The sequence below is a fragment of the Schistocerca serialis genome, chromosome 2, assembly GCF_023864345.2.
Source record: "Schistocerca serialis cubense isolate TAMUIC-IGC-003099 chromosome 2, iqSchSeri2.2, whole genome shotgun sequence".
Classification (NCBI taxonomy): Eukaryota; Metazoa; Arthropoda; class Insecta; order Orthoptera; family Acrididae; genus Schistocerca; species Schistocerca serialis.
This window is the reverse complement of record NC_064639.1, coordinates 826,081,978-826,108,827: the sequence shown is the minus strand read 5'-3', so window position 1 is coordinate 826,108,827 and position 26,850 is coordinate 826,081,978. Positions and strand designations below refer to the sequence as shown.

At 38.1% G+C, this 26,850-nt stretch overlaps 1 protein-coding gene across 1 annotated transcript in view; it reads left to right on the top strand.

Annotated features, from left to right (window-relative positions):
• The window catches only part of LOC126458080 (coatomer subunit delta), a 111,062-nt gene that overhangs the window by 35,100 nt on the left and 49,112 nt on the right, over positions 1-26,850 (top strand). Inside the window, exons 5-6 of the mRNA XM_050094895.1 lie at positions 455-663; positions 11,406-11,573. Coding sequence (XP_049950852.1) covers positions 455-663; positions 11,406-11,573 — 377 coding nt within the window. The remainder of the gene's footprint in view (positions 1-454; positions 664-11,405; positions 11,574-26,850) is intronic.

The window sequence follows — 26,850 nt, the reverse complement described above, 5'->3', positions numbered from 1 at the left end:
CACCCAAGCTTGCGCTCTGTCTCTAATGACCTCGTTGTCGACGGGACGTTAAACACTAATCTCCTCCTCCTCCTTTAAACAGATTTTGTGTTCTTATTTTTTATGATATCATCTCTTAATTTTTCCAGTAGTTTTGCTGTTGCCACTGTTCTTATTGAAATTATTGTGTGAGAAACCTGCCTCACTAATAATGCTCGTGTTGTGCGACACATATTGTTAAGCTGCAATCAACTTCAGATATTTGCTTTTCACTGTTGCATTTCTCAAATTGTAGCTCTAATAAGCCTTGAAATAGGAATAAGGATTCATTTGTATTTGAGAAATTTGTTATTGTCATTTTAGTGATATTGACTATGCTGACATACCATGTGCACTTTCTGTTTCACAAAGTGTTGCAGCAATTCTAGAAGTAATGAATATACCAATGTGTGATATTAACATTCCTCCATTTCAGACTCAAGAAAGAGAAGCGAAGAATAAGATGAGAGAAAAGGCGAAAGAATTGCAACGACAGAGGATGGAGGCCTCCAAAAAAGGCATAAAGAGTCCAGGGTATGGGGGAGGTGGCTTTGGGAGTGGTGCAGGATTCACACCTTCACCAATTGTTGGTGATTCAGCAAATTTGTCACCTGAAATTAGCAAACCCAGCTTCACTGCCATTCAGTAAGTAATCAGAAATATTTCACAAAGACCAGACTAGTAATCACACTGGATTAACTCCATAAAAGGTGGCAGCATATTTTGTAAGCAGTTCCCTAACAAACTCATTGCTTTTATCTCTACACATTATACAAGGGTTGGAACTTAAGTAGTGGCAACTATTTATTCACAACCAATACAAAAGAGTTACATGTTTGCACCTGTTCCTGTCCTTCAAAGTAGTCACCAGCATTGTGTAGAACCTGTTGCCAGCGATGTGGAAAGTGTAGTACACTATTAGTAGAACCTGTTCTGTTGATTGTACGAAAGGAGCGGTCTACTGCCTGTCGAATCTCTGGAACAGTTCTGAAGCGAATACCACGAAGTGGTTTTTTCGTCTGCGGAATCTTCCAACCCTCGTATTTCCACAATTCATGATTTGCCAGTTCTTGATGATGGCTTACTTAGTGAGTCAGTAACAAACTGATATGTTACCAGAGCAATTATTGGGTGCTGACTCTTATACATAGGTTTTATGACAGGTGTATACGCAGAGATATAGACAGAATGGTTGGCAGGCACAAACACCCAGGCCTATTTTCCATGATAAACAAGCTTAAGGATAATTGGTGAAATAATTAACTATGTGTTAATTTATAATGATACAAATGTCAAATGTAGCACTAATGTCATATGGCAATGACGGCTGGGTGTCACCACCTGGGGAAGTTTGGCTGCCGAGTTGAAGTCTATTCAGTTGACGCCACATTGGGTGATTGGCACATGGCACATCAATGGTAGGCATTGAAAACCTTGTAACTCCATTTAGTTAAATTTTGTAGGTGAAGCAAAAACGGTTTCTTAAAAAATAATGTAAAGTGATACAGAAAATTGCTACATGTGTAACTGTGCAGTAGAAGCGTAGTTATTGACAGATTAGAAAAATCCACACACTTCCAAAACTTTCTTTGATTGTGGAGTTACTGGCAACTGGAATTAAGAGTTTTCACAGGCAGAAGGAGCTATGAGGTTTTCATTGCCTACCATCGATATGTCGGTAGTCAGTTACCAATTTTCTCTTAAAAGAAAGGGTTTCATTTAAACTGAATGGTCTATTTGAATTAGCATAGCATAAATAATTTATCAACTAATAAGTCCTAATGAACTATTGTCTAACTTCACACATGAAAACAACAAACACATTGCCCCTGTTGTATCCCCAAACAACTAGCAATAAGTGAAAAGTTGTGGCGGAACCATTAGGCACGTCTCCCCTTCGGTGTCAGCGCTTGCTCTGAGGTCAATTGACAGAGAAATGGTTGTGAGAGAATGTTCAAAAAGTGGCATACAACATGTAAGGCTAAAATTACAAAAAAAAAGTTAGCTGTGAACATGTGTATTGCACAATATGTACAAGAGAATTTTAAGACAAAGGTGTGACTGTGATTTGAAGTGTGCTGCTAAAGATGCTACAGCTTCATTCCATACTGCTAGATATGAACTTAGTTTCAAAACCGCACATCTAAACTGGTAAAAAGTTGTATGACTCAAAATTTTTAGCTGTTTGAACTCAAATGTTGCATTCTTTGGCAAACATTGTGCAACAATAACGATGGATAGCTCAGATAGAAGTTAAGTAAAACTTAATATTTCAATCTTGGGGAGGGAATTCAAGTTACACTTTCTAAGTTTCGATGAAGTGCAAGTGAAACTGCTCAAATTTTGACACACTATCTTTTGCAGTGTGTGGAAAAACGTAAACTTGAAGAAAAGTTGGATTGTTATAGTGTTGAGAACTCAACAGCAATTTAGGTAGTGTGAAGAGAAAGGGGAATGAAAATGTTTTCAGAGTAGTTTGGAGTGATTTAGACAGACCTATTTGAGGAATTGGTTGCTCTGCTCACATGGTACATTAACCATTTCCGGGGGGTAATGTTTAATGTTTGATGTTTAATGTTTCAGTAAGCTGGTAAGACTTTTAAGTAATTTCAAAGATATGTCCTTGTTTGGACCCAAAAAATATGGTGGGTCTTGTATTAATACACTACTTGAGAATCGGTTACAACTAATGAAAATACAGTGATGTCCTTTCTTGAAATTATTGGGAGAACATGGTCAAGCGTTGTGTTGCTGCTTTTGGTGATCACTCAAAATATGCATGCCTGGCTTGTTGAAGGCATTCTAATGTAATATTCTCATGTGCAGTGAATAATCTCATTGTACAGGGTACAAACAAATCACACACTTAACTTAAACACATCAACAGGAAGTTCAGGCCAGCATCATATTAATATACAGGTAGATAGTGAGCTTCCTGTTGATGTGTTTGTGTGTAGTATGTGACTTGTTTTTATTTTGTAGCTCATAGTTTTGAGTTGACTGTTTGCAAATTGCGCTGTTGAAATATGATACACTTCTTATATTGACAAACAATTCTGTCACTAACAGAAGATCAGGGTTGTTTCTATCAGTATGCAAGACTAGGTAGCAAATTTTAGGGGCAAAAAATTAATTTCATATCAAACAGCAAAAAATTGAGCAAATACGAAGGAAAAAAATGGAAGAAAGGAAAAATTAAAACACCAAATTGTTTTCAGAAGCATGCAGAGCATTTAGCAGTAAGGATTTACTTACTTTGATGAAAGTAAACAATTGCCTCTACCTACCTCAAAACTGAAGCAGTCGCTACTGAGTGATTAAATAAGATAAATGTATTCGGTTGATTTCTAGTTGAAAATGTTCAGCACATTCCTCCTGTTTCAATTATTTTGGGAACTTTCACAAATTGAGGACAAAAAACAAGCAACTGACGACGTTTATTGTCCTCAGTCAGTTTTGTCGATTTTAAAGGAATGGAGAACAAAACATGAAAATTCAGGACTGTCCCAGAAAATGAAGACCTCTGGTCATGTAAGTTTAAAGATTAAAAGGCTAATAGATTTGGATTGTTGTGCTGTTGCATGGTGGCAGAGGTGGGGGGGATATTGTGGAGACCAATGGTAGTAAAAACGAGGGGGCATCATTTTTCAGTTCTTGTCTATGGCAAGAAAACATGTAGCAATGGTCCTGCAGAAGATACAGTATGTGACCTACATCAGCTCATGGTTGTCCAGCGGAGACTATACATTCTTACATTATGTTCCAAAAAGTAATTAAAAATTGAAATAACTAAATTGTGCTTTGACTAGTAGGCCAGAAAATGGACGAACCAGCTAAAGAACATGGCCAGCATACAGTTTGATTATAATCCATATTGCAATGTAGTTCACCTATGTTTATCAACCCCCCCTCCCCCATGAAGCATGGACCTTGCCATTGGTAGGGAGGCCTGCATGCCTCAGCGATACAGATAGCCGTACCGTAGATGCAACCACAACAAGGGGTATCTGTTGAGGGGCCAGACAAACATGTTGTTCCTGAGGAGGGGCAGCAGCCTTTTCAGTAGTTGCAGGGTCAACAGTCTGGATGATTGACTGATCTGGCCTTGTAACACTAACCAAAATGGCCTTGCTGTGCTGGTACTGCGGATGGCTGAAAGCAAGGGGAAACTACAGCTGTAATTTTTCCCGAGGGCGTGCAGCTTTACTGTATGGTTAAATGATGATGGCGTCTTCTTGGGTAAAATATTCCGGAGGTAAAATAGTCCTCCATTCGGATCTCCGGGAGGGGACTACTCAGGAGGACGTTGTTATCAGGAGAAAGAAAACTGGTGTAACTGGTGTAAAGGGTAATGCAGGAGTAGGTTTAATAATGAATACGAAAATAAGAATGCGGGTAAGCTACTACAAACAGCATAGTGATGCATTATTGTGGCCAAGATAGACACGAACTTCACGCCTACTACAGTAGTACAAGTTTATATGCCAACTAGCTCTGCAGATGACGAAGAAATTGATGAAATATATGATGAGATAAAACAAATTATTCAGGTAGTGAAGGGAGGTGAAAATTTAATAGTCATGGGTGACTGGAATTCGATAGTAGTGAAAGGGAGAGAAGGAAATGTAGTAGGAGGATATGGATTGGGGGGAAGAAATGAAAGAGGAGGCCGCCTGGTAGAATTTTGCACAGAACATAACTTAATCATAGCTAACACTTGGTTCAAGAATCATGAAAGAAGGTTGTATACAATGGAAGAAGCCTGGAGATACTAGAAGGTATCAGATAGATTATATAATGATAAGACAGAGATTCAGGAACCAGGTTTTAAATTGTAAGACTTTTCCAGGGGCAGATGTGGACTCTGACCACAATCTATTGGTTATGAAATGTAGATTAAAACTGAAGGAACTGCAAAAAGGTGGGAATTTGAGGAGATATGGGACCTGGATAAACTGAAAGAACCAGAGGTTCTAGAGAGCTCCAGGGAGAACATTAGGAAACGATTGACAAGAATGGGGGAAAGAAATACAATAGCAGAAGAATGGGTAGCTCTGAGAGACGAAATAGTGAAGGTAGCAGAGGATCAAGTAGGTAAAAAGACGAGGGCTAATAGAAATCCTTAAGTAACAGAAGATATATTGAATTTAATTGCTGAAAGGAGAAAATATAAAAGTGCAGTAAATGAAGCAGGCAAAAAGGAATTCAAACGTCTCAAAAATGAGATTGACAGGAAGTGCAAAATGGCTAAGCAGGGATGGCTAGAGGACAAATGTAAGGATGTAAAGACATATCTCACTAGGGGTAAGATAGATACGGCCTACAGGAAAATTAAAAGATACCTTTGGAGAAAAGAGAACCACTTGTATGAATATCAAGAGCTCAAATGGAAACCCAGTTCTAAGCAAAGAAGGGAAAGCAGAAAGGTGGAAGGAGTATATAGAGGGTCTATACAAGGGCGATGTTCTTGAGGACAATCTTATAGAAATGGAAGAGAATGTAGATGAAGATGAAATGGGAGATATGATATTGTGTGAAGAGTTTGATAGAGCTCTGAAAGACCTAAGTTGAAACAAGACCCCGGGAGTAGACAACATTCCATTAGAACTACTGACAGCCTTGGGAGAGCCAGGCCTAACAAAACTCTACCATCTGGTGAGCAAGACGTACGAGACAGGCGAAATACCCTCAGGCTTCAAGAAGAATATAATAATTCCAATCCCAAAGAAAGCAGGTGTTGACAGATGTGAAAATTACCGAACTGTCAGTTTAATAAGCCATGGCTGCAAAATACTGACACAAATTCTTTACAGACGAATGGAAAAACTGGTAGAAGCTGACCTCGGGGAAGATCAGTTTGGATTCCGTAAAAATGTTGGAACATGTGAGGCAATACTCACCCTACAACTTGCCTTAGAAAATATATTAAGGAAAGGCAAACCTACATTTCTAGCATTTGTAGACTTAGAGAAAGCTTTTGACGATGTTGACTGGAATACTCTCTTTCAAATTCTGAAGGCAGCAGGGGTAAAATACAGGGAGCAAAAGGCTATTTACAATTTGTACAGAAACCAGATGGCAGTTATTAAGAGTAAAAAAAAAAAAAAGAGGGGAATGAAAGGGAAGCAGTGGTTGGGTAGGGACTGAGACAGGGTTGTAACCTATCCCCGATGTTATTCAATCTGTATGTTGAGCAAGCAGTAAAGGAAACAAAAGAAAAATTCAGAGTTGGAATTAAAATCCACGGAGAAGAAATAAAAACTTTGAGGTTCACTGATGACATTGTAATTCTGTCAGAGACAGCAAAGGACCTGGAAGAAGAGCAGCTGAACGGAATGGACAGTGTCTTGAAAGGAGAATATAAGATTAACATCGACAAAAGCAAAATGAGAATAATGGAATATAGTCGAATTAAATTAGATTAGGAAATGAGACACTTAAAGTAGTAAACGAGTTTTGCTATTTGGGGAGCAAAATAACTGATGATGGTCGAAGTAGAGAGGATACAAAATGTAGACTGGTCATGGCAAGGAAAGCATTTCTGAAGAAGAGAAATTTATTAACATTGAGTATAGATTAAAGTGTCAGGAAGTTGTTTCTGAAAGTATTTGCATGGAGTGTAGCCATGTATGGAAGTGAAACATGGAGGATAAATAGTTTAGTCAAGAAGAGAATAGAAGCTTTCGAAATGTGGTGCTACAGAAGAATGCTGAAGATTAGATGGGTAGATCACATAACTAATGAGGAGGTATTGATTAGAATTGGAGAGAAGAGAAATTAGTGGCACAACTTGACTAGAAGAAGAGATCGTTTAGTAGGGCATATTCTGAGGCATCAAGGGATCACCAATTTAGTATTGGAGGGCAGCATGGAGAGTAAAAATCGTAGAGGGAGATCAAGAGATGAGTACACTAAACAGATTCAGAAGGATGTAGGTTGCAGTAGGTACTGGAAGATGAAGAAGCTTGCACAGGATAGAGTAGCATGGAGAGCTGCATCAAACCAGTCTCAGGGCTGAAGACCACAACTACATGTTTATCATAGTTCTTAAGTAGTGACAAGAAAAACAGTAGGAACTAGCATTAAGTAAAACTAACTAAAACTTGGAATTGTGTGAATCAGTATTTCCCCAAATCGTGTTTAAGGCACCATAAATCAAATCTATGAGCACAAATCAACTTATTCCTACAGATGATTGTGGTGAAATTTTGAAATCCAGCAGCTCTTTAAATGATCATCTTCCCCAAGATGATCCTGAAAATATTAAAAGTCCTAATTTGATTCTCTTATACAACCTTGGTTGTGTTGAAACCATACACTCCACTTTCTAAATGTTTCAAGTGTGTTAAAATTGAAATTGCTTCACCAGGAATTTCCATGATTGTTATAAACCTGAAATTGAAAATCATAAGAGTCTTAACAACCTGTGTGGCAGAATCTCCATCTACAGAGCCACAGAAAAACTACTGAAAAGCTATGTTCCTATGTACTTCCAGGCTGCTCTCTTCCAATTTAACATATTTTGCACTGTCAATTTCACTAAAAGGTACAGTTATGAACATTAATTCATAAAATTACCGACATGTATAAACTGTTGGTTTCATGCAACTTTTTAACATTCTAAAAACAGTTAAGATCCTTAGATGCCAGAAAGGCATGTGGCCCAGATGGTATCCCCGTAAGATTTAATGTTGACTATGCTACAAATATAGCACCATTCTTATCCGTCATCTATCAGAGATCATTGGAATGGCAGAAAGTTCCACGGGACTGGAAGAAGGCCCAGGTCATAGCAATCTATAAAAAGGGTAGAAAATTGGATGCACATAATTACCAGCCAATTTCACTGACATCAATTTGTTGTAGAATCATGGAACATATTTTGTGTTCAGACATAATGACCTTTCTAGACTCTGAGAAGCTCATCTGCAGAAACCAGCATGGTTTTAGGAAACAGTGGTCATGCGAGACACAGCTGGCCCTCTTTGTGCATGATATACAACAGGTTCTAGATACTGGCTCCCAGGTTGATGCCATATTTCTCGACTTTCAAAAGGCGTTCGACTCAGTTCCGCACTGTCGCTTGCTACAAAAAGTGCGTGCTTACTGTCTATCCAATGGCATATGCGGTTGGATAGAAAGTTTTCTGACAGACAGGGAGCAGTATGTTGTCCTGAACGGGGTAACTTCAACAGAAACAAGAGTAACTTCAGGTGTGCTCCAGGGCAGTGTAATAGGTCCTCTGCTTTATATGATTTACATAAACGATCTGGTTGATGGTATTGACAGCGGCCTTAGACTGTTTGCCGATGATGCTGTAGTCTACAGGAAAGTAGTATCACACGAAAGTTGTGAACAAATCAATGAAGATTTGCAAAAAATAAATGTGTGGTGTAATGACTGGCAGTTATCTCTTAATATTAGTAAGTGTAACCTACTGCGTATAACAAGGCGAAAATCCCCATTAGTGTATGAGTACAAAATAAATGATCAGTCTTTGGAAGCGGTAACATCAGACAAGTATCTGGGTGTGACTATTCGAAATGATCTCAAATGGAATGATCAGATTACACAAGTAACTAGTAAGGCGAACTCTAGATTGCGGTTTATTGGTAGAATCCTGAAGTGATGCAGTCCTTCAACGAAGGAAATAGCTTACAATACGTTAGTTCATCCAGTCTTAGAGTATTGGTCGTCTGTTTGGGACCCTTACCAGTTGGGTGGGATTCAAGAGATTCAGAAAGTCCAAAGAAGAGCAGCAAGATTCGTGACTGGTACATTTAGCGATTGCGAGAGCGTTACAAATCTCATAGAAAGCTTGAAGTGGGACACACTTGCAGATAGACGACGCGCTAAGCAGAAGGGGTTGCACACTAAATTCCAAAATCCAATCTTCACCAAGGATGTAAAGCATATATTATTACCACCAACTTTCAAATCGTGTAATGATCATCATTCAAAGATAAGGGAAATAAGAGCTCGTACTGAGGCGTTCAGACAGTCATTTTTCCCTCGCGCGATCTGCAAGTGGAACAGAGGGGGGGAAATATGACTTTCGTGCGAATTGTGCCCTCCACCACACACCACTTGGTGGCTAGTAGAGTATATATTTAGATGTAGAGTAGAAAAACAAATGTTTATCCTAGGTTTGATTCAGAATTCGGAACTGATTTTACATTGTTTTTCATTTGGTATTTATGAATGTATACTGTACTTGGCACAAATTATGCAAAAACTTAATTACTAAGTTCCTTAATAGTAATTAGTATACAAACAAAATCTAGAAAATGTGTGTGCTTATATGATGTATTTATGTGTATTACTTAGTTCTGTCATATGGTGTTGTGTTCATGCAATTCAATTATTTAAACATAAATCAATTAATTATGTCGTTCTGGTGATTTCCACACTTTTAGTGCAGCATTTGACCAATACTGTGCTTGTAGCTGTACCAAACAATAGCATTTCTTAGTTGCTGTAATATAACACTTACAGTGTGATTTTCTCATGTTGCATTTACGAATAGAACTAACATTCAAATTATTGTATTTTTTAATCAGCAGAGTTTATATTTTCTAATAACTAATGCAGCAATGGGGCTGTTTCTTCATGACCTTTAAAATGATGCTATTTGGCTTTTTTTTTACCTATATGGATTGGTATCCTCGTTTGTTCAGTGATGCACAGAAATGGCTCTTTCTAAATTTTCTACTGATTCTTGCAGATGTAATTAGTTTACAGTCAGCCATAGCTCGCAGTGGAAAATGAATATGCTTTGTGATATCAGATAATTGAGTCTTTGCTTGCTCTGTATGGACCATGCTGCTAAATGTAACTTGCTCTTCCTAGCTCATTGCACATTAGTTGCTTCTCACACAGCTCTGTCAAGTTGACTGCTATTGTAAATGCAGTGTGCAGAGATCAGTAAATAACCCAGCTAGTGAAACTTTTGAAAATTACTTTTGACATTTCTAGTGCTTAAAATGCCTACATTTTCTCTAAGATCGTTTTACTAAAACTGCATAGCTTTGTATGGTAAGCTCAGGAGCACATTGGTCCATTCCATTGAAATACATCCTTTGTTGTGCCAGATATTAGTGCTGTATTCACTTCGAGAATATGATACAAAAATTTCGGACAGAATTTTTGGATGTATTTGTACGCTACCTCATCAAAGGATTTCATCCAAAGGCTACCAAAGTCTTTATTCTTTTGTGTGCGTCTTTCAATGACTCAACGCTACTGCTATTTGATGAGTACTCTTCTTTACTCCTAAGTTATTTGTACTCACCTTGTGTTTGAGGTAAGTGGTAGATGGGCTGGCTTCTCAGATGAAATGTTGTCAGTGTCAATTCCAATAGAGGCACAACAATTGTGACAGAAGCTGGGTTACGTTATAAACTATAATCTAGCTAAATACATAATAAGTAAAGTAATAAAGCAGTTTAATGTTACCATACTGGGAATGTTGCAGTGGCAGAAGCTACTATAATCTTGCCACAAAATGAACTTCAGAGAAACGGATAGAGAAAACTTATCGTGCATAAAATGGAAACAACAGTGTAGCAGAACACCCGGAAGCATACCATTAGTCAGTCAAACCAAGGAACCCCAGAGGCTACAACTTAATATCAACTTATACATCTCTAAGAACAGCTGTGTATGAAGCATACAATAATGTGCACAGTCAGATCTGGGCAACAAATTTGTGCCAGAAAATCCTTGGAAGTTCAAGACCTGTAAAATCAATGAACAGATCACTTAGATTTTTTTTATTTCTAAAAATCTGTGGAGGCTATAATAACGCAATTGATATGCCCATATTATAAGTTTGATCATAGGTCTGGGAGAGTGTCATATTGTAAGTGATGTGCATCACATTGTAAATTTTGGCAAGGGTTTAATTTGCAGAAAGTAACTGAAAAGTACTCAATAAGTTTATAAAAGAAATAGATGCAATGAGAAGTTATCAAATAACAAACACTCTTCTAAATTTTAATATGTTGAGCATCTCCCCTCTTATATTTTTGCTTCAGCAGTGATCCCAGGTTTCCATAAAATGTGGAACCAGATTCCATTTCTTCATATTTTCCTTATACCCACTGCCTCCAGAGCAGCTTTAGATTTCACTGCTTCTACAGCAATAGCGTACGAAAATAAAACCTGCATCTGACATGTGTTGTTATAGTATAAAAGTCTAGGATGTTTAGCAGATGTTTTGTTTGCAATTTAGTGTTCATTGAATGCAGTTCTGTTTGTCAGCCTACATTTCTAAAGTTTTTGTAACCTATTGTTAGTCTGTGTTTCACATATGAGGCTATTTATATGGTATCTAATAGTGACGTGTCTCGGGTTTAATTTATCACCTTTAACTCTACTTTCAACAGAAAGCCAACAGTTCCAGCAAAGGCAATGAAATTGGGCAGTAAATCAAGGGATGTGGAATCGTTTGTGGATCAGCTAAAATCAGAGGGGGAGAAGGTTGTCTCACCAACTATCAACAAGTCTGTTGCCAACACAAAACTACCACATGCCTCCACCGAGCCAACAGAAGAGTGAGTATCTTACAGCTATATTATAAACATATCCAAGTATTAACTGACACTGGCTACCTAATGTTCTAAACTTAATGCAATTGTGATTGCCAAAATGAAATATGAAGAAAGATGGTTTCTCAGCCAAGATCGCATTTGTAAAACTTTTATTTATGATGACTGGTTTCGGTAAGCAGCAATACCACCCACTGATCTGTGAATAGTATTCATCAGATGTAAAATGTATTACATTACGAAAACTAGCATACATGTTATTAATATAATGCATAGATTGAATTATTATTATTGCACGTATGCCAGGGAAGGTTAATACATGTGGCCAATTTGAGCTATAAATTTGTTCTATATCTTAATTAGCTGGACAGTTGACATAAGATGTATTGGCATATGAAAGTTAAAACCAGTATATACAGTATGCTCAAAGTTAAAACCAGTATTTACAAAATGTTGCACCAAGCGCATCCATCCTGTATTACACATGACAGTGTACATTACTGATGCAAAAGTGCCACTGAACGGACACACAGCAAAAGTTACCGTATTTACTCGAATCTAAGCCGCACTTTTTTTCCGATTTTTGTAATCCAAAAAACCGCCTGCGGCTTAGAATCGAGTGCAAAGCAAGCGGAAGTTCTGAAAAATGTTGGTAGGTGCCGCTACAACTATAACTTCTGCTGTCGAATATATGTAGTGCTACACAGGTATGCTTTGTAGGCACAAAGATAAATACTTTTGCCAAAACCTCTGCGTCAGTAAAAAAAAAAAGGAAGGAAGAAAGGTGGAAGACGAGCTTTTTTTTTTTTTTCTCTGCCCCGAGTTTCGACCACTGCATTTTCATACATTATCCAACGAAGTAAATACAAATTCCGTATTGTTCATCTTCGAATGTAACAGAATTTCAATGTGGCAAGACTGTTTAGGATGTTTGTCAATATGGCCAACTCTACGTTCTGAATTTTTTCCTACCAGTGAGAAGAGTTGGTTGCTAATAGGAACCTGATGAAATGTGAATCACATGCAGTATTCTCTTCACCATAAGAATAATCGAATATAAACATTTTGCCATGTATTCTTTCGCGTTTGCTGCTATCTCATTTAAATCCTGCCTAATAAACTACGAAACTAGAGTGAGACAACAGCAAACGCGGAAGAATATACATATCGTGTCATGTTTATATTTGTATTATTCTTATACCTAATGTGATACAGTCAGAAATGAAGTATGGCAACTGACTAGATTTTTAAATCTAAGATGACTCTAATTTCTGTGCAAAATTTGATGTACTACAGAAGCGGCAGCAAAGATTTTCAAACGGAGAAAAATTTTCGCCGAACTCTCGTTCAGAACATGTTCTGAAATACGCAGTCTATTATTTGGTTCTTGTTGATCATTATCAAAGAAAGTGTAAGTAACAACAAATAGCAGTCTCTTGCCATTGTTTCGCTAATGAGACGATTCCCCTCTGTCTTTTTTTTTAAATTGTAAGCGGCTGTAGCGCACACAAAAGCAAGCCGTGCCGCGAGTGGCGACAGGCCGTAAACACGCACTGTCAGAATGCGACAAACAATGCATGACAGTACAGTAATGCATTTTCAGCTTAGGATGACGTGAACACCTATAACAAAGAAAACGGCACTTATCAGATCAAAGCAAAATAAGCAATCGATTCAAACCAGACAGAGCACGTGAAAAAGGAATGGTACTCGCATAAATACGGATGGAGCGCCTGACGCATAGCAATGGCTACCTGGTAAAGCTTAACTGCTAAGCTTACGACTCAAACCAAACTACTGTCGCTGTATCGTCATTCATTCGACGTAAATTGTCTCTCATATTACAATGGACCAACTTTGTTTCGATTTGGAGGTGCGGCCTAAAACTTTTCTCTCCCCTTGAATTTCGAGTCGCAAATTTCAGGTGCGGCTTAGATTCGGGAATTTTTTTTTCCTTTATTTCGAGTCTCATTTTTCAGGTGCGGCTTAGATTCGAGTGCGGCTTAGATTCGAGTAAATACAGTACTAGAGAACATGTTGACATTTACTGCCGCTACAGGTCACCTGTGTGTTCAGTCCATCATCAGTTGAAAATCTAAATATGTAATTTTAATAAAAATGTGATAACTAGTGTATGTTGAGTTGCAGACTGGCACAACAAAAACTATCAGAACTTCAGGCTTTATGTTGTGCCTTTCTGAGACTCAGCATCTCTGCTATATGGTGACAAGCAACTATCCTTTTTATAATATTGTTACATTCCGTCCTCGATTTTCCATTGTTTGATAACTGGTATACAATCATAAAATTATTTTGTTAGCAGATAGGAGCTAAAATATTTTCTAAAAATAGAATGAAGTATGTAACCATGTGGAAGTAAAACAGTAAGCTGTAGAAGACAACTTGTTAAGACTACAACCTAAGTTTTAATCCAAAATTCTGTCTTTGCAACATGTCTGATACAAGAAAAATAATCACATAGTAACATTTATTGACAATATGCTTGCACAGTGGAAACCTAACTGATAATTAAGTTGCACAGCATAGAACCCCATATGTACTGGTAGCTTATTATACAGGTGATAAAGAGGCATTCCTGCATTAAGCAGTTTTAAGGTCAATGTCCACAGCACACACCTGCAGAGGCAAACACATCACAGGAGATCATTGACACAATATCACCTGCTCAGTATGCCACGATACATAGCCCAAGGTCTACATATGATTTTGGAATCTCAACAACCATTATAAAGGGAAAACATTAAAATCTCAAAACCACAATGGTAATATGACAATGATGACAAAGAAGATTCTTTAAGACACTAAAAGATTTTGATAAGATAGGGATGAAATTGTAAGTTTGAGGTGTAATTAAGCAGTGTTTTGCCCATGGGTATAAACAAAGACAAATCTACAGTGCAGCTACATAGAGGTCATAGAAAAATAAATAGCCCATACATGATCCTGCTGAAGACAGCTGAAACAAGATGACATTTAGCTCTGAGGTAGTGTGAGATGTCATGTATACAAGAAGAAAATTACAAAATTTAGCCTTTCTATCCTCTTCAACAGATAATTTATATAAAGAGCTCTTCTAAAATTGTAAGTAACATTATAATTAAGTCTCAGATTATGCGGGTGAAAATGTAGGCGAGAGATTTCTATAAAACGATTCACTTGCATCAGACTAAGGTAGTTAAGGTAGAAGATATTTTTAAAAATATGCTTACCAAAACACAATTTGAGGATGCGTTAAATTTTTTCCAAAGTGAATTAAAAATATTGCCAGATCACATTAAGAGTAGACACAGTATAATCTTGAAACAGTTGGTGTCATATGCCTATAGAACTAATGCATTTACCCCAGATGGTGTACCCATTTTTGCCAATCAAATTAAAAATCTTTGTATTATTTAGTTTCACTGGTGCAGAAGAAAAATTACTAGAAAAGAGCTTGCACTATAGTATATTAAATAAATGTTAAGTGCAAGATGTGGAAGAAATAATAACTAATACCACAATTGTGTTGCATTCCTCTGTTATGAACTAAAGAAAGATCGTAACAGTGGCAGTTAATTCAGCTGATGATATAAGTAATGAACTTAATGTATTATCACAAACTTTTAATGAAAGAATTATCTCGAATTCTATTAACAAAGAATTGCACGATAATCAAGCTATTGCGATCAGGGCAGACAAAAGCGCTGCTAATACACGATCAAGATTACATTTTAAAAACTGAAAAAATTCTTTACTGCAAATAATATTGCTAGCATTGCTAAAAATTCAACCAATAAATTCAATTATAAAAAGGAAATAGATGACTGCAACTTAATTCTGGATGGTAAGGGAAAACATGGTTTGAAGGTGATGAACTTTGCTCTTCCTGCCTTATGTTCCCAGGTCGAGGTGCTTAAATGTGAAAGAGCGTTAGACTGACCGTTGATGAGAGATTTGTGCCTAACTACAAACTGAAGAAATTTTTATGTCAGAAATTAAAAGAAATTTATGTTTTCGAAAATTCACTCAATATAAAAACCAATGTGGAACTTGCATTATTTTTACAAAACATTGACATTCCTAATGACTCCACATAGGTATCATTCGACATTAAGAATGTGTATAACAGTATTCCTCTTAAGGAATGCCTAGAAATTATTAACAAAAATTTATTAACACACCAAAAATTGAGCCAGGCTGAAGTTAAGGAACTGATTGAACTATTGGAACTTTCACTGTCCTATAATTAGTTTTCATTCGATGACAAAATTTATCATCAGAGTGAAGGTCTGGTCATGGACAATTGTCTAGCAGGAACTGTGTTTGACATTTTTGTTAACAGTTTAGAAAATAATTTTTTTAATAACAATACAAGTTGTGAAGATAAAACTGTATATGTATGAGACACACAGATGATGTGATTGCCCTCATTAAAGGCGACAAAGAGAAAGTGCTAGATTACCCTATTAAAAGAGTAAATGGCAAGCGTAAGTTCAGCATTTTCCGTGAACCAACATGTACAGATTCCATTATAAAGGCAGATTCCTGTCACCCACTGCAATATAAACATGCATTTTTTAACTCCATAAATCATAGGTCGTATCACTAGAACAAGATTTTATGGTCACCAAATTACGTACCTTGAAGCAGATTGCTGTATACAACAGATATAATAGCCAACTAGTCGAGACTTATTTATAAAAAAAAAAATGAAAAATAAACTGAACAACAATAGTAGTAAGATTCCCCAAAATAAGATAAAAGTTAACCCTTTGACTGCTAGAGGCACGCCACCTACTTGGCGCGCGGAGGTGCTCCGGCCTGCAGCATAATCTGGCGACCTGCGCTACGTGCCTGTCCCTCAGAGCCGCTGCCGGTACCGGATCAGCCCACACTGCCCAACCCGCCCTGTGCTGAATATTTGTTGGCTGAATACGACGCGCGCAGAGTCTGTGAATTTTTGGCAATTTTGAGCTGTAATATCTTGGGCAATAGTTTTTGTAAAGAAATTAAATTTGGCCATCTTGTACAACTTTATGCATTCTCTTAAGAATAATAATGAAAAGAATTTTACGAGCCATATTGAGCCAGAAAATTGTAGGTAAATTGGCCAAAAAAATAGGCGCGTGAAAAAATTTCAAAGTTTGGCTTCTTGCATCTCCTGAGCTAATGCTATGACAAACGTGAAACTTGGCATGTAGTAACCTAAAAACACAAGGTCCTTAAATATAAAGTATCATTTCCCTAGCACATTTCAGTACTGAATGAATTAAGCGCAAAATTGAAGATTTTGTAAAAACGTCAAAAATGCGATATTTTCGTTCCAATTTTGCTAAAAAACTATGCTCTGTAAAACATAGCAAGCTGCACAACTGGGCATGAAAATCAGGACTGAAAATAATGTAAACTTCGGGTTAGCATATCTAGTTGTGTGAACACGTGATGAAAATGAAATTTAGAGTGCAATAGATTTACTGCACAACGATAAGGAATAAAATTTGTGATTGCCCTACTATTTTCCAATAATCTACAAATTAGTTGGAAAGCTGTTGATTTTTATGAAAAGATGAAAGAGGGTATATTCGGTACTTCTTTTTCAAATACCGTTTTCTATTAATGCTTCAAAGCCAGTCTCACTCAAACAACAAATTTTAAGCCCCCCACCCTCCCCAGAACAACGAGTTTAATTTTCAGTATTGGCTAACAACAGAGGCAAAGTAGCAAGAAAAATCGTACTGAGAAAAGAGTTTTAACTTTGGCATTTTGTTTCCTGTTGATCAAAGGCGTTTAAATCTGATATGGAAAACATGCTTTGTACAAGAAGACCTATTGTAATCTACTATGGATAAAAGAATATAACTCTTACGTGTTAATAATTTAAATGTATCGTATGCAGATTAATATATGGGTTTCGTTATACTGGCACAATGTACTTGGCGTAATCACATTTGCCAAAGTACAGATATTGCGCCATCTCACTCACAAAGTCCATTCATTTGCCAGTAAACTGCTACATATGAAGAAGTCTGGCTTCGTTTGAATAGTTTTATACCTGTTACATCTATTTCCCATCCTTCTTTTCAATCTGGGCTTTGGACCAGCACTGGCGAAGTTAAAAGTAGGTTTTTTTTGAGTAATTCATTCAGAAGCATCAATAAATTTTCTCAGATATAGTTCCCAATGATTAATAATGCTTATAATGGAACGTTGCAAATTTTGCATTGGTATGTAGTTTCCCGGTGCACTTTCTGTTTCGTGCATACCACACATCTGCGCATTAGCATACTTTTCTACGAATGTTCACTCTCAATAACAGCTGGAAAATGTCTCCCTGTGAATCGCAAAGGATTCTCGTCGTCATAGCGCCTTCCCCTACCAGCTTTTCTCCGTTCTGTAACATATTTTTCTACAATCTCCCTTACGAGAGAAAGGTGAAACTCTGCGAGTGCCATTTTTTGCGCTGTTACTGACTGGTGGAGAGCATGAGCATTTAGAATGCACAAATCCAGAATGTGAAAAAAATATTTTATACCATTTCACAGTCTTAAGCACTGATCCCACTGAGCTCAGTAACATGTCACAACGATCAACTGCACCCATACTTGGATTGTAATCTACAATACATTGCGGTTTCTTTATTTTTTTGCCAATATTTTTGGCAGTTTTCTCTGTTTCAACCATTTGTGTTGTGTGACTTGTGGTCAATATGTACACCTCTCTCCTATCGCACCACTTTATAGCAAGGACCTTGTCAGTGGACCTAAACTCAGTTTCGCCTCTTTTTAATTTCTTCTGCAGTTTTGGTATGTTGTGCCTATTCTTATGAACAGTACCACATGTGGCTGTTTCACAGTTGTGAAGCCAGAGGCTGAAGTACCAATTATTGACATATAGAATATGACTCTGTTCCAGATATGGTCCCATAAGAGTTGCCACTTTTTCCCAAATTGTGGAACCCAATTTCTGTTGCTGCGCCTGTATATACAATAAAATCTAAAATATACCCACTCTGGCAGTCACACAGTACAAATTTCTTTATTCCGAATCTACTTTGCTTGGTTGGAATAAATTACTTAAAAGATAATCGTCCTTTGAACAGCAAGAGACTTTCATCTATACAATGCTTGTGATGTGGGCGAAATCAATTACGAAACCTCTTTCGCACTGTGTCAACAATCGTCCTAATTTTAAATAGACTGTCACCTCCAGTACGTGCAGAGTTATCACTGAAGTTTAACATTCTCAGAAGTAGACAAAAACGGTCTCAGTACATAATTTTGCTGAAAACTGGTGTGTTCAAAAGTGTATCTCTGGACCAATACTCACTTAATTTTAGGTCCAATACTCACTTAATTTTAACTTTTTAACTTGTGTCATTAGAAGGCAAACAGCAACAAAACAATACATTTCCTCAAGTACAGTGTCTTTCCACTTTGACAGTTGAGAATTCACAGATTCTGTAGTATTTTCTCTGGTGTAAATGTAAAAACGATATGTTTCGTCTGCAATAAATTGCAACAGTTCTTGAGACATAAATATCACAAAGAATGAAAGAATGCTTGGGTCAGTATCTAACTGACATGTGTGTCCTGAACTTGAGTCATCAAAGTAATGGTTTAACTGCTGGAAATCGGTTTCTTTCCAGTCAAATGTGTCACTTAAGCGCGGTCTTTTCCGAACCGTTTCACTTCAGATTCAGAGGAACTGCTGACTGTAATTCATGTTCTCCCCTCCTGATGTAAAGGGCTGAGGACTACAGCTTCAAGATTCTGTCGAAGACTCATCACTGTTAGAAACGTCAGATAATTCACACTCACTGTCGCTCTTAGTGAATATATCCAGGATTTCTTTATCTGTGCAACCGCGGTGAAGTAACATTTATCACGTAGAAAACAAGAAAACTGACAAAAATACAGGAATCGAAGTCGAATTCGGCAAAGAGGGAACACAGCAACAAACATATATGCACTCTTTAACTATACAGTCAGACCACTGAACAGATACTGGAAGAGCAGGGTGGAAAGACAGCTCTGCGTGTTTACACGTCTGTAGTGCTCATGTAGCTGTGACTCAGTGCACCTAAACTCGTCCCTAGCAGTGAGAAGGCCAGTGGCATGGGACACACAAACTCGTCCTTAGTGCTGTAGGGAAGACCCAAGGCTGTGCGTATACACGTCAGTCGTGCCAGGGGAAGGGCGAGGCATGACGAGTTTACACGTCCCCAGCAGTCAAAGGGTTTATAAAAGTGGCCTATAAAGGAAAATATTTCTGACAAATTTGAATGGCAGTTCTATAAATTTTATATTTCAGTAGCTTTTCAAGCCAACAACATTGAATAATCATAAATTATGACGTAAGATTGGAGAAAATGACAGATGTAAAAAATCTGGTATGTATAAGCCGGAATGTGGACTATGTAAAGGATTCTGTATAGGTCAAACATGATCATCTTCTTTTGCCAGACACAGAGAACATATTGGAAAACATAAAGACACAGCATTCGGTTATCGTCTGCAAGACTGTAAGAAGCACAACATTACCAGCATCAACCACAGTTGAAGATTCTTCGCGACACACCTAAAGACAAGAAGTTTGATATTCTTGAAAGTTTACAAATAAATGGTCATCAGAACCAAAACAGCAATAATGTCCTTAACAACCAGATAGATTTTACAGACAACAACATCTTTAAAATGTCTCACAATATACTGTAGTTGCAATTTTTTGGCTTTAGCTCCTTTTATTATGCTTTACAGATAACAATTGCTAAAAATATTAAGTAAATGCTGTTGTAACCATATCATTTCTCTAGTTTCAAGTGTCATCACAAGTAGACCATGAGCAATGGTTTGGGTTAAATATTTGACATTTAACATCATGTCAGATCTGATCATCATCTTGTCTCACCCGTCCTATGCTGGAATATGGATGGGCTATTTATTTTGCCATGACCTCATACCCTCATCATAGCTTTGTCCTTGCTTATACCCAAGGAGAACATATTGCTTAATTTCACATCAGACTTATGATTATATCCCTGTTTTATCAAAATCTTTTAGGTCTTAGTGATTTTTTTTTTTTTTTTTTTTTGTCACTGCTGTCATCTTATCTTTGTGGTTTTGAGATTTTAATGTTTTCCCTTTGTAATGGTTGTTGAGAGTCCAAAATCATATGTAGCCCTCGGGCTACATATTGTGGTAAATTGAGCAGGTGTTGTTGCGTCAGTGACCTCCTGTGATGTGTTTGCCTCTGCAGGTGTGTGCTGTGGACATTGATTTTAAAACTGCTTAGTGTAGGATTGCCTCTTTATGACCTATATAATAAGCTACCAGTATATATGGGGCTCTATACTGGGCAATCCCATCATCAACTAGTTTTCCACTGTGCAAGCATGTTGTTAGTAAATCTACATCTACATGCATATTCTATTCTGCAAATCACCTTCAAGTGCCTGGCAGAGGGTTCATCAACTGTGTGTTTATTTTTCTAGTATCTGATATGTTCCAAAAACAGAATTTTGGAGTATGACTTAAATAAGGTTGTAATCTCAACAAGAAGTTGTCTTCTTCGGCTTACTGTTTTACTTCCACATAGTTACATATTTCCTCCTGTTTTTAGAAAATATTTTGGATTCTACCTGCTACCAAAATAGTTTTATAATTGTATACCAGTAATCACATTTTTAATAAAATTACGTATTCATAACTGCAATCAGCGACTGAATGATTACAAAAGTGACCTCTAGCAGCACTAAATGTCAAGACGTTGTGTAGGAACTTTTGCTGTGTGTCAGTTCAGCAGAGCTCTTCCATCAGTGATGTACTCTGTGATCTGTAATATAGGGTTGATACACTTGGTGAAACATTTTTAACTTCGAACAAATGAAATATTTTGTAAATACTGGTTGCAACCTTGACATGCCAATGCATCTGATATCAACTACTTATTTTGCCTTCACTAAATATGTCAATGGCTTCAGCTTCACTTTCATTCAGACTGCCAACAATATTGACAGATTTCTTCTTCTAATTTATGAGTTGAGTGTTTCTTTGGTAGTGTACAAAAGACTGAAGAAGAAGAGAGATCTATGGGATAACAGATATGGGAAAACATTCACGTACATCTAGTGTCTTTTCATGATAACTCTAGCTTTCTTTATTGAATGAGTTGTCTCTTGGTATTTTATTCCAACATTATTGCTTGTTTGATTGTACCCCACATTTATTATGTCTTACCTCTTGCTTTTCTATTATGTTTAATTTTATGTACATCTTCCTGCCCTGCCTGTTTCATCCCAGAATCCTGTGGAATAATGTTTTGTACTCTAATGTCAGTTGGATTAGATTTAATTTGATGTTACAAATTGTCTTTGATGCATGAATTCCAATGACTGAAGTCTGCATTGGACATTTGTTAGTAAAGACCATGAGTATTTTAGTTCTGTGTGGCTGCAGTTATGGAAATTCTGGTAGAGAAGACAAGACAAACAAAAATTAGGAAAGACAGCCTCTCACATGTAGCTGACTTATGGTGGGATAGAGACAAATAAATGTAATAGTGTTCAAGTATATGCCCAGGCGCATTAAAATGTTTGGGCTACTGTGTAATTGTGTGTGGAAGAGTATCTACATACATTAGAAAAGAATGGTTGCTTGAAAGCTAGTAGAGAGAGAGAGAGAGAGAGAGAGAGAGAGAGAGAGAGAGAGAGAGAGAGGTTGTGTGTGTGTGTGTGTGTGTGTGTGTGTGTGTGTGTGTGTACTAAACATCAGTAATTTTCTGGTGAGTGGTTGACTTCCCCTATTTCATTAATAGTTCTATGGAATGATCATTTCAAGGCAATAAACAGTCGAACTCCTTAGGGCAGATGCAGGGTTTTTCAATGCAATCTTATTTAAATCGCTGCCACTTGGGCGGCGAGTGCGCCACGGAGAAATGCTCGAGTCTCTTCGCAGAAACAAAGTGACCAACAATTAGGGCATACATTAAATCAAACTGCGCTGTCATTCAGCATTACAATTTAAAACTTTTCATTGTGTTATGAAAACAATAGATTGCTATTCACTGTAAAAATTACACATTAGGTTGCAGACATGCATGGTGAAAACACCGTGACATATTAGCCTTCAGCCAAAGACTTCTTCAGAAAACAGAACCTCACACTCATTCACTCAAGCAAGCAAACCTCATACACACGACTGCTGCCTCTGGCCACTCTGACCAGACTGTAACAGAAACATGTTGAATGGGAGCAGGGTGAGGAAGGGGCAGGGATAGCAGTGTACAGATGGGGGAAGAGGAATAAGTGATGCCTGGCGGTGCATGCAGGGAGTAGAGGTGGCAGGAAAGGGCTGACACACTGCATCGGCAGCCTGGCCACCTGGGGATGGCAGATCTGCAGTGACAGGAGCTGCTCCATTGTATAGTATGTTACAGGTCTCACAAAGGCTTACAGAGCCAGACACTAACCTTAGACCTAGTCTGTTATGGCATACACCCCCCCCCCCCCCCCTCTGCCCCAGAACTAGCTACATAGGAGCGCCCTCTTTGTCCCCACTACCACCTTGATTGGAACAGCGAATCACATCCTTCATCAACACTTTGATTATTTTATCATTTTGCCCTGAAATAAGGGACATCCAGTCCAAGATCCATCCCACCCCTCCAAAAGTGTTGTTCCATTATTCACCTAATGCCCACAACATCCTAGATGGTCCCTATGCCACTCCCAGCCCCAATCACATGCCATAGGGATCATATCCCTGTGGAAGACCAGGCCGCAATACCTGCCCAACTCAACCACCCAGCACTTTTTATTTCAGTCCTATCATGGGTTTATCCTACCTCATCAGAGGCTGGGCCACATGTGGAAGCAGCCATGTTATATACCAACTCGGCTGCAATCATTGTTCGTCTTTTTATATTGGTATGATTACCAACCAGCTGTCCACAAGGATGAAGGACCATTGCCAAACTGTGGCCAAGAGCAAAGTAAACCACCCTGTCCAACAAGAAGCAGCTATACATAGCATACTTAATTTCAGTGGCTGCTTCACAACACAGGCCATCTGGAGCCTCTTCTGAACTGTACAGGTGGGAATTGTCCTTACAACACGTTCTCCGCTCCCATTATCAATCTATGCTAACCTGCCATACTCGTACCTTGTACTCAACACTTTCTGCCCCCTCTGTCCTGTCATCTCATCGCATTTAATTCGCCTGCACACTCTTATTGTGCACTGCTCTTTGCTGGTGCATCCACCCCATCTCTGCTCCTCTCCTTTCTGCTCCCTGTTTCCCTGCCCCTCTCCCTTCCCCACAACCCCTGACGCTGTACGTGTCAGCCCTGTCCTGCCACCTCTAGCCCCTGCAAGCTTTGCCAGGTACTGCCGATGCCTCTTCCCCCACTTGTACCCTTCTGTCCCTTCCCACACTTGTACCCTTCTGTCCCTTCCCCCACTTGTACCCTTCTGTCTCCCTCCCCCCACTCCCAGACCTGCTCCAGATTGTTGCTTCCATTCAATGCATTTCTGTTGCATTCTGGATGTAGTGGTCAGAGCTAGCGGTCATTTGTGTGTGTGTGTGTGTGTGTGTGTGTGTGTGTGTGTGCGCACTTCTCTTTCCTGAAGAAGGCTTTGGGCAAAAGCTAATATGTAACAGTCTTTTCATCATGCCTGCCTGCAACTCAGCATGTCATGTTTATGGTAAGTAGCAATCTGTCCTTTTCATAGTAGTATTGATACAACCTGGGCTTTCCATTGGTTGACTTTCCATTTTGTGGTATTTGTTGAAACTCTTCAGGGTGGACTGTTTCCATTGTATTTAACTCAAACTGCTTAGAAATTAATCTTTGTAATCAACAAAATCATTGTGATAAAAATCATTGTCGCTTGTGTTTGTACTTAAACATTCTCCTAAAAGCCCTGCAATCCCTTCCTCAGAACGGACTATGCATGAAGAATTAGGCATTTCGTGCCTACTAGAATGGAGAGCAGCTACGAAGGTGGGTTCATTGCACGTTCTGCACACACAGAGAGAGGGAAGATATGTTGCGACGCTGTCAATTTCCTTCCGTCAGTTCACACTCTGAGACAGCTGACGGCGTGCTAGCATAAACAGCGTTCCACAGTGAACTTTAAAGAACTGCAGTCTTAGTAAAACACACACACACACACACACACACACACACACACAACAATCCACATAGAATTAATTAATATTGAACTCAATCACAACATTCCCAGTCGTATAGAATATCAGGATAAATAATTTTTCTACATGAAGTTCTATATGGTTGAAGACAACAGACTCTGAAAGTAAAACAGGTGTAAAGAAAAACATAAAAAACCAGGAAAACCACTGCATTTGGTAACAAGGTATATATGCAAAACTTTATGCTGTTTTCAGATTCGTAAAAACTTTCTTAAAAACTCTAATTTATATATATGTAAGCAATAACGAATACTTTTCCTATTGTATAACAGAAAGCAAATGAAAGCCCGGCGATGATGCTGAAACCTCAACAAAACATCTCCGGATGATAGCACAAAAAGAAACAATTGTCAATTGTGTTTTGCTTAAGGCGGATCCCTTCCAAAATACCAGTTTATTTGTAAAGCAAATACAGACAGAAGAGCTTCAATCTCAAGCCGATACACACACTATCACACTATTTTGTCAGTAATCATGATGTAGCTTCAGTCTTTCTTTAAATACTGTCAATGTTAAATGTTCCGTCTGTTGAATGACAACGGTTTGTTTCATTAATCAAACGAATTTTTCCATTGCTTACATTAGGCATCCTCAGTGATTGAATACATTTAAAGTATTTTCAAATTTTAATAATATGTGACCATAAGGATATCAGCAACAGATCGTTTAATGTGTTACTAAAAGTTAATTTTCTTTCATTGTGGAATCTGCTACGGTGTTATAGTGTGTGTACTTTGTTGAACGAAATATGCTATATGATGAAAACAGCATTGTTACGAGGTCAGAGATGAAACTTGAGCTACTAATAATTTTTTATGCTGCTGCAGGCACAGTCACACAAATAAAGTCTAAGTAGCAGTAATTGGTACTTATATATTTCACAGCAAGAAATCCACACCATCGTCTTTGCTGTCTGACATAGATGAATCAGACTCGGCAAGATTTATGATGAATGGTTTAATAACCGTGTCCCTGCCAATTTCCCTGTTGTAATCTTCATCTTGCAGTTTTTCTCCGTGTCGTAAGCAAGCCGCCCTTGCGGATGTTGAGATGCTGTCAGTTGCCTCACGTGTAAGTCTCTCAACATATGCAATTTTGAATGTATTGTTCTTCTCCGCAATATATGCTTTCACCTGAGCCCATACCAGCTCGACTGGGTTGTAATGGCAATGGTATGGGGGTAATCTAATGATACAGTGTCCATACTGCTTTGCAGTTTCATCTATTTCATAAACTCTGTATGCAGGCTTGTGTTGATTGACAAGAACCAGCAATTCTGCTGTGGTATGTGATGAGTTAGGAGGTAGTCCATTAGATGACAGCCATGCAATAATGTCTGCCTTTTTGGAGTTTGTATTTGGAGCTTTGTTCACTTGCACTGAGTGGATGCTCGCATTCTCCTTGACTATAACTGAAGACACAGGAATGTTCAGCAATAATTGTTGTGTAAACCACCTTTTGAAGACATCATTTCAGAGTGGTAATCTTCAGAATTCTTAGCTTTTAACGCCTTAAAAATCAGCTTACCCTGGTGAATAAAGCCAGTATCTGCTGATCCGACATGAAGCACTATAATTCTGTTACTCTTACCAACAGCAACTTTTAATCCACCATACCCATCACTCATTTTCCAGCACATAGCCCTTACGTGGTTCTGATTAACAAAAGTTTCATCTAAGCAATAAATTCGAGATGTGCCAGCTTCTCTGATCTCCTGCATTGTTCTCAAAAACACAGTTCTTGCTGTTACAATATCGCTTTGTTCCATTAATAATTTCCTACTATCGTTTGTTTTCTGATACCTGAACCCCATGTCTTTCAGTATCCTCAACATGGTCCATTCGCTTCTGTTAAAATTTTCAGCTTCTTTCATATGCGAAACTAGTTTTTCTGTTGTTGGATACTCGCCTTCAGCATACATGCTGAACACTATGCGTGGCAAAACATTTTTCATGAAATTGTCTAGCTCACCCACTTCTTTTTTGCAGTTGTGTTGCTTCACTGGTGATTTGAAAACAGCTTAGCCGTAGGCTTGGATAGACAGCTTCGCTGGATGTTCTCTGAACAGTTGTCA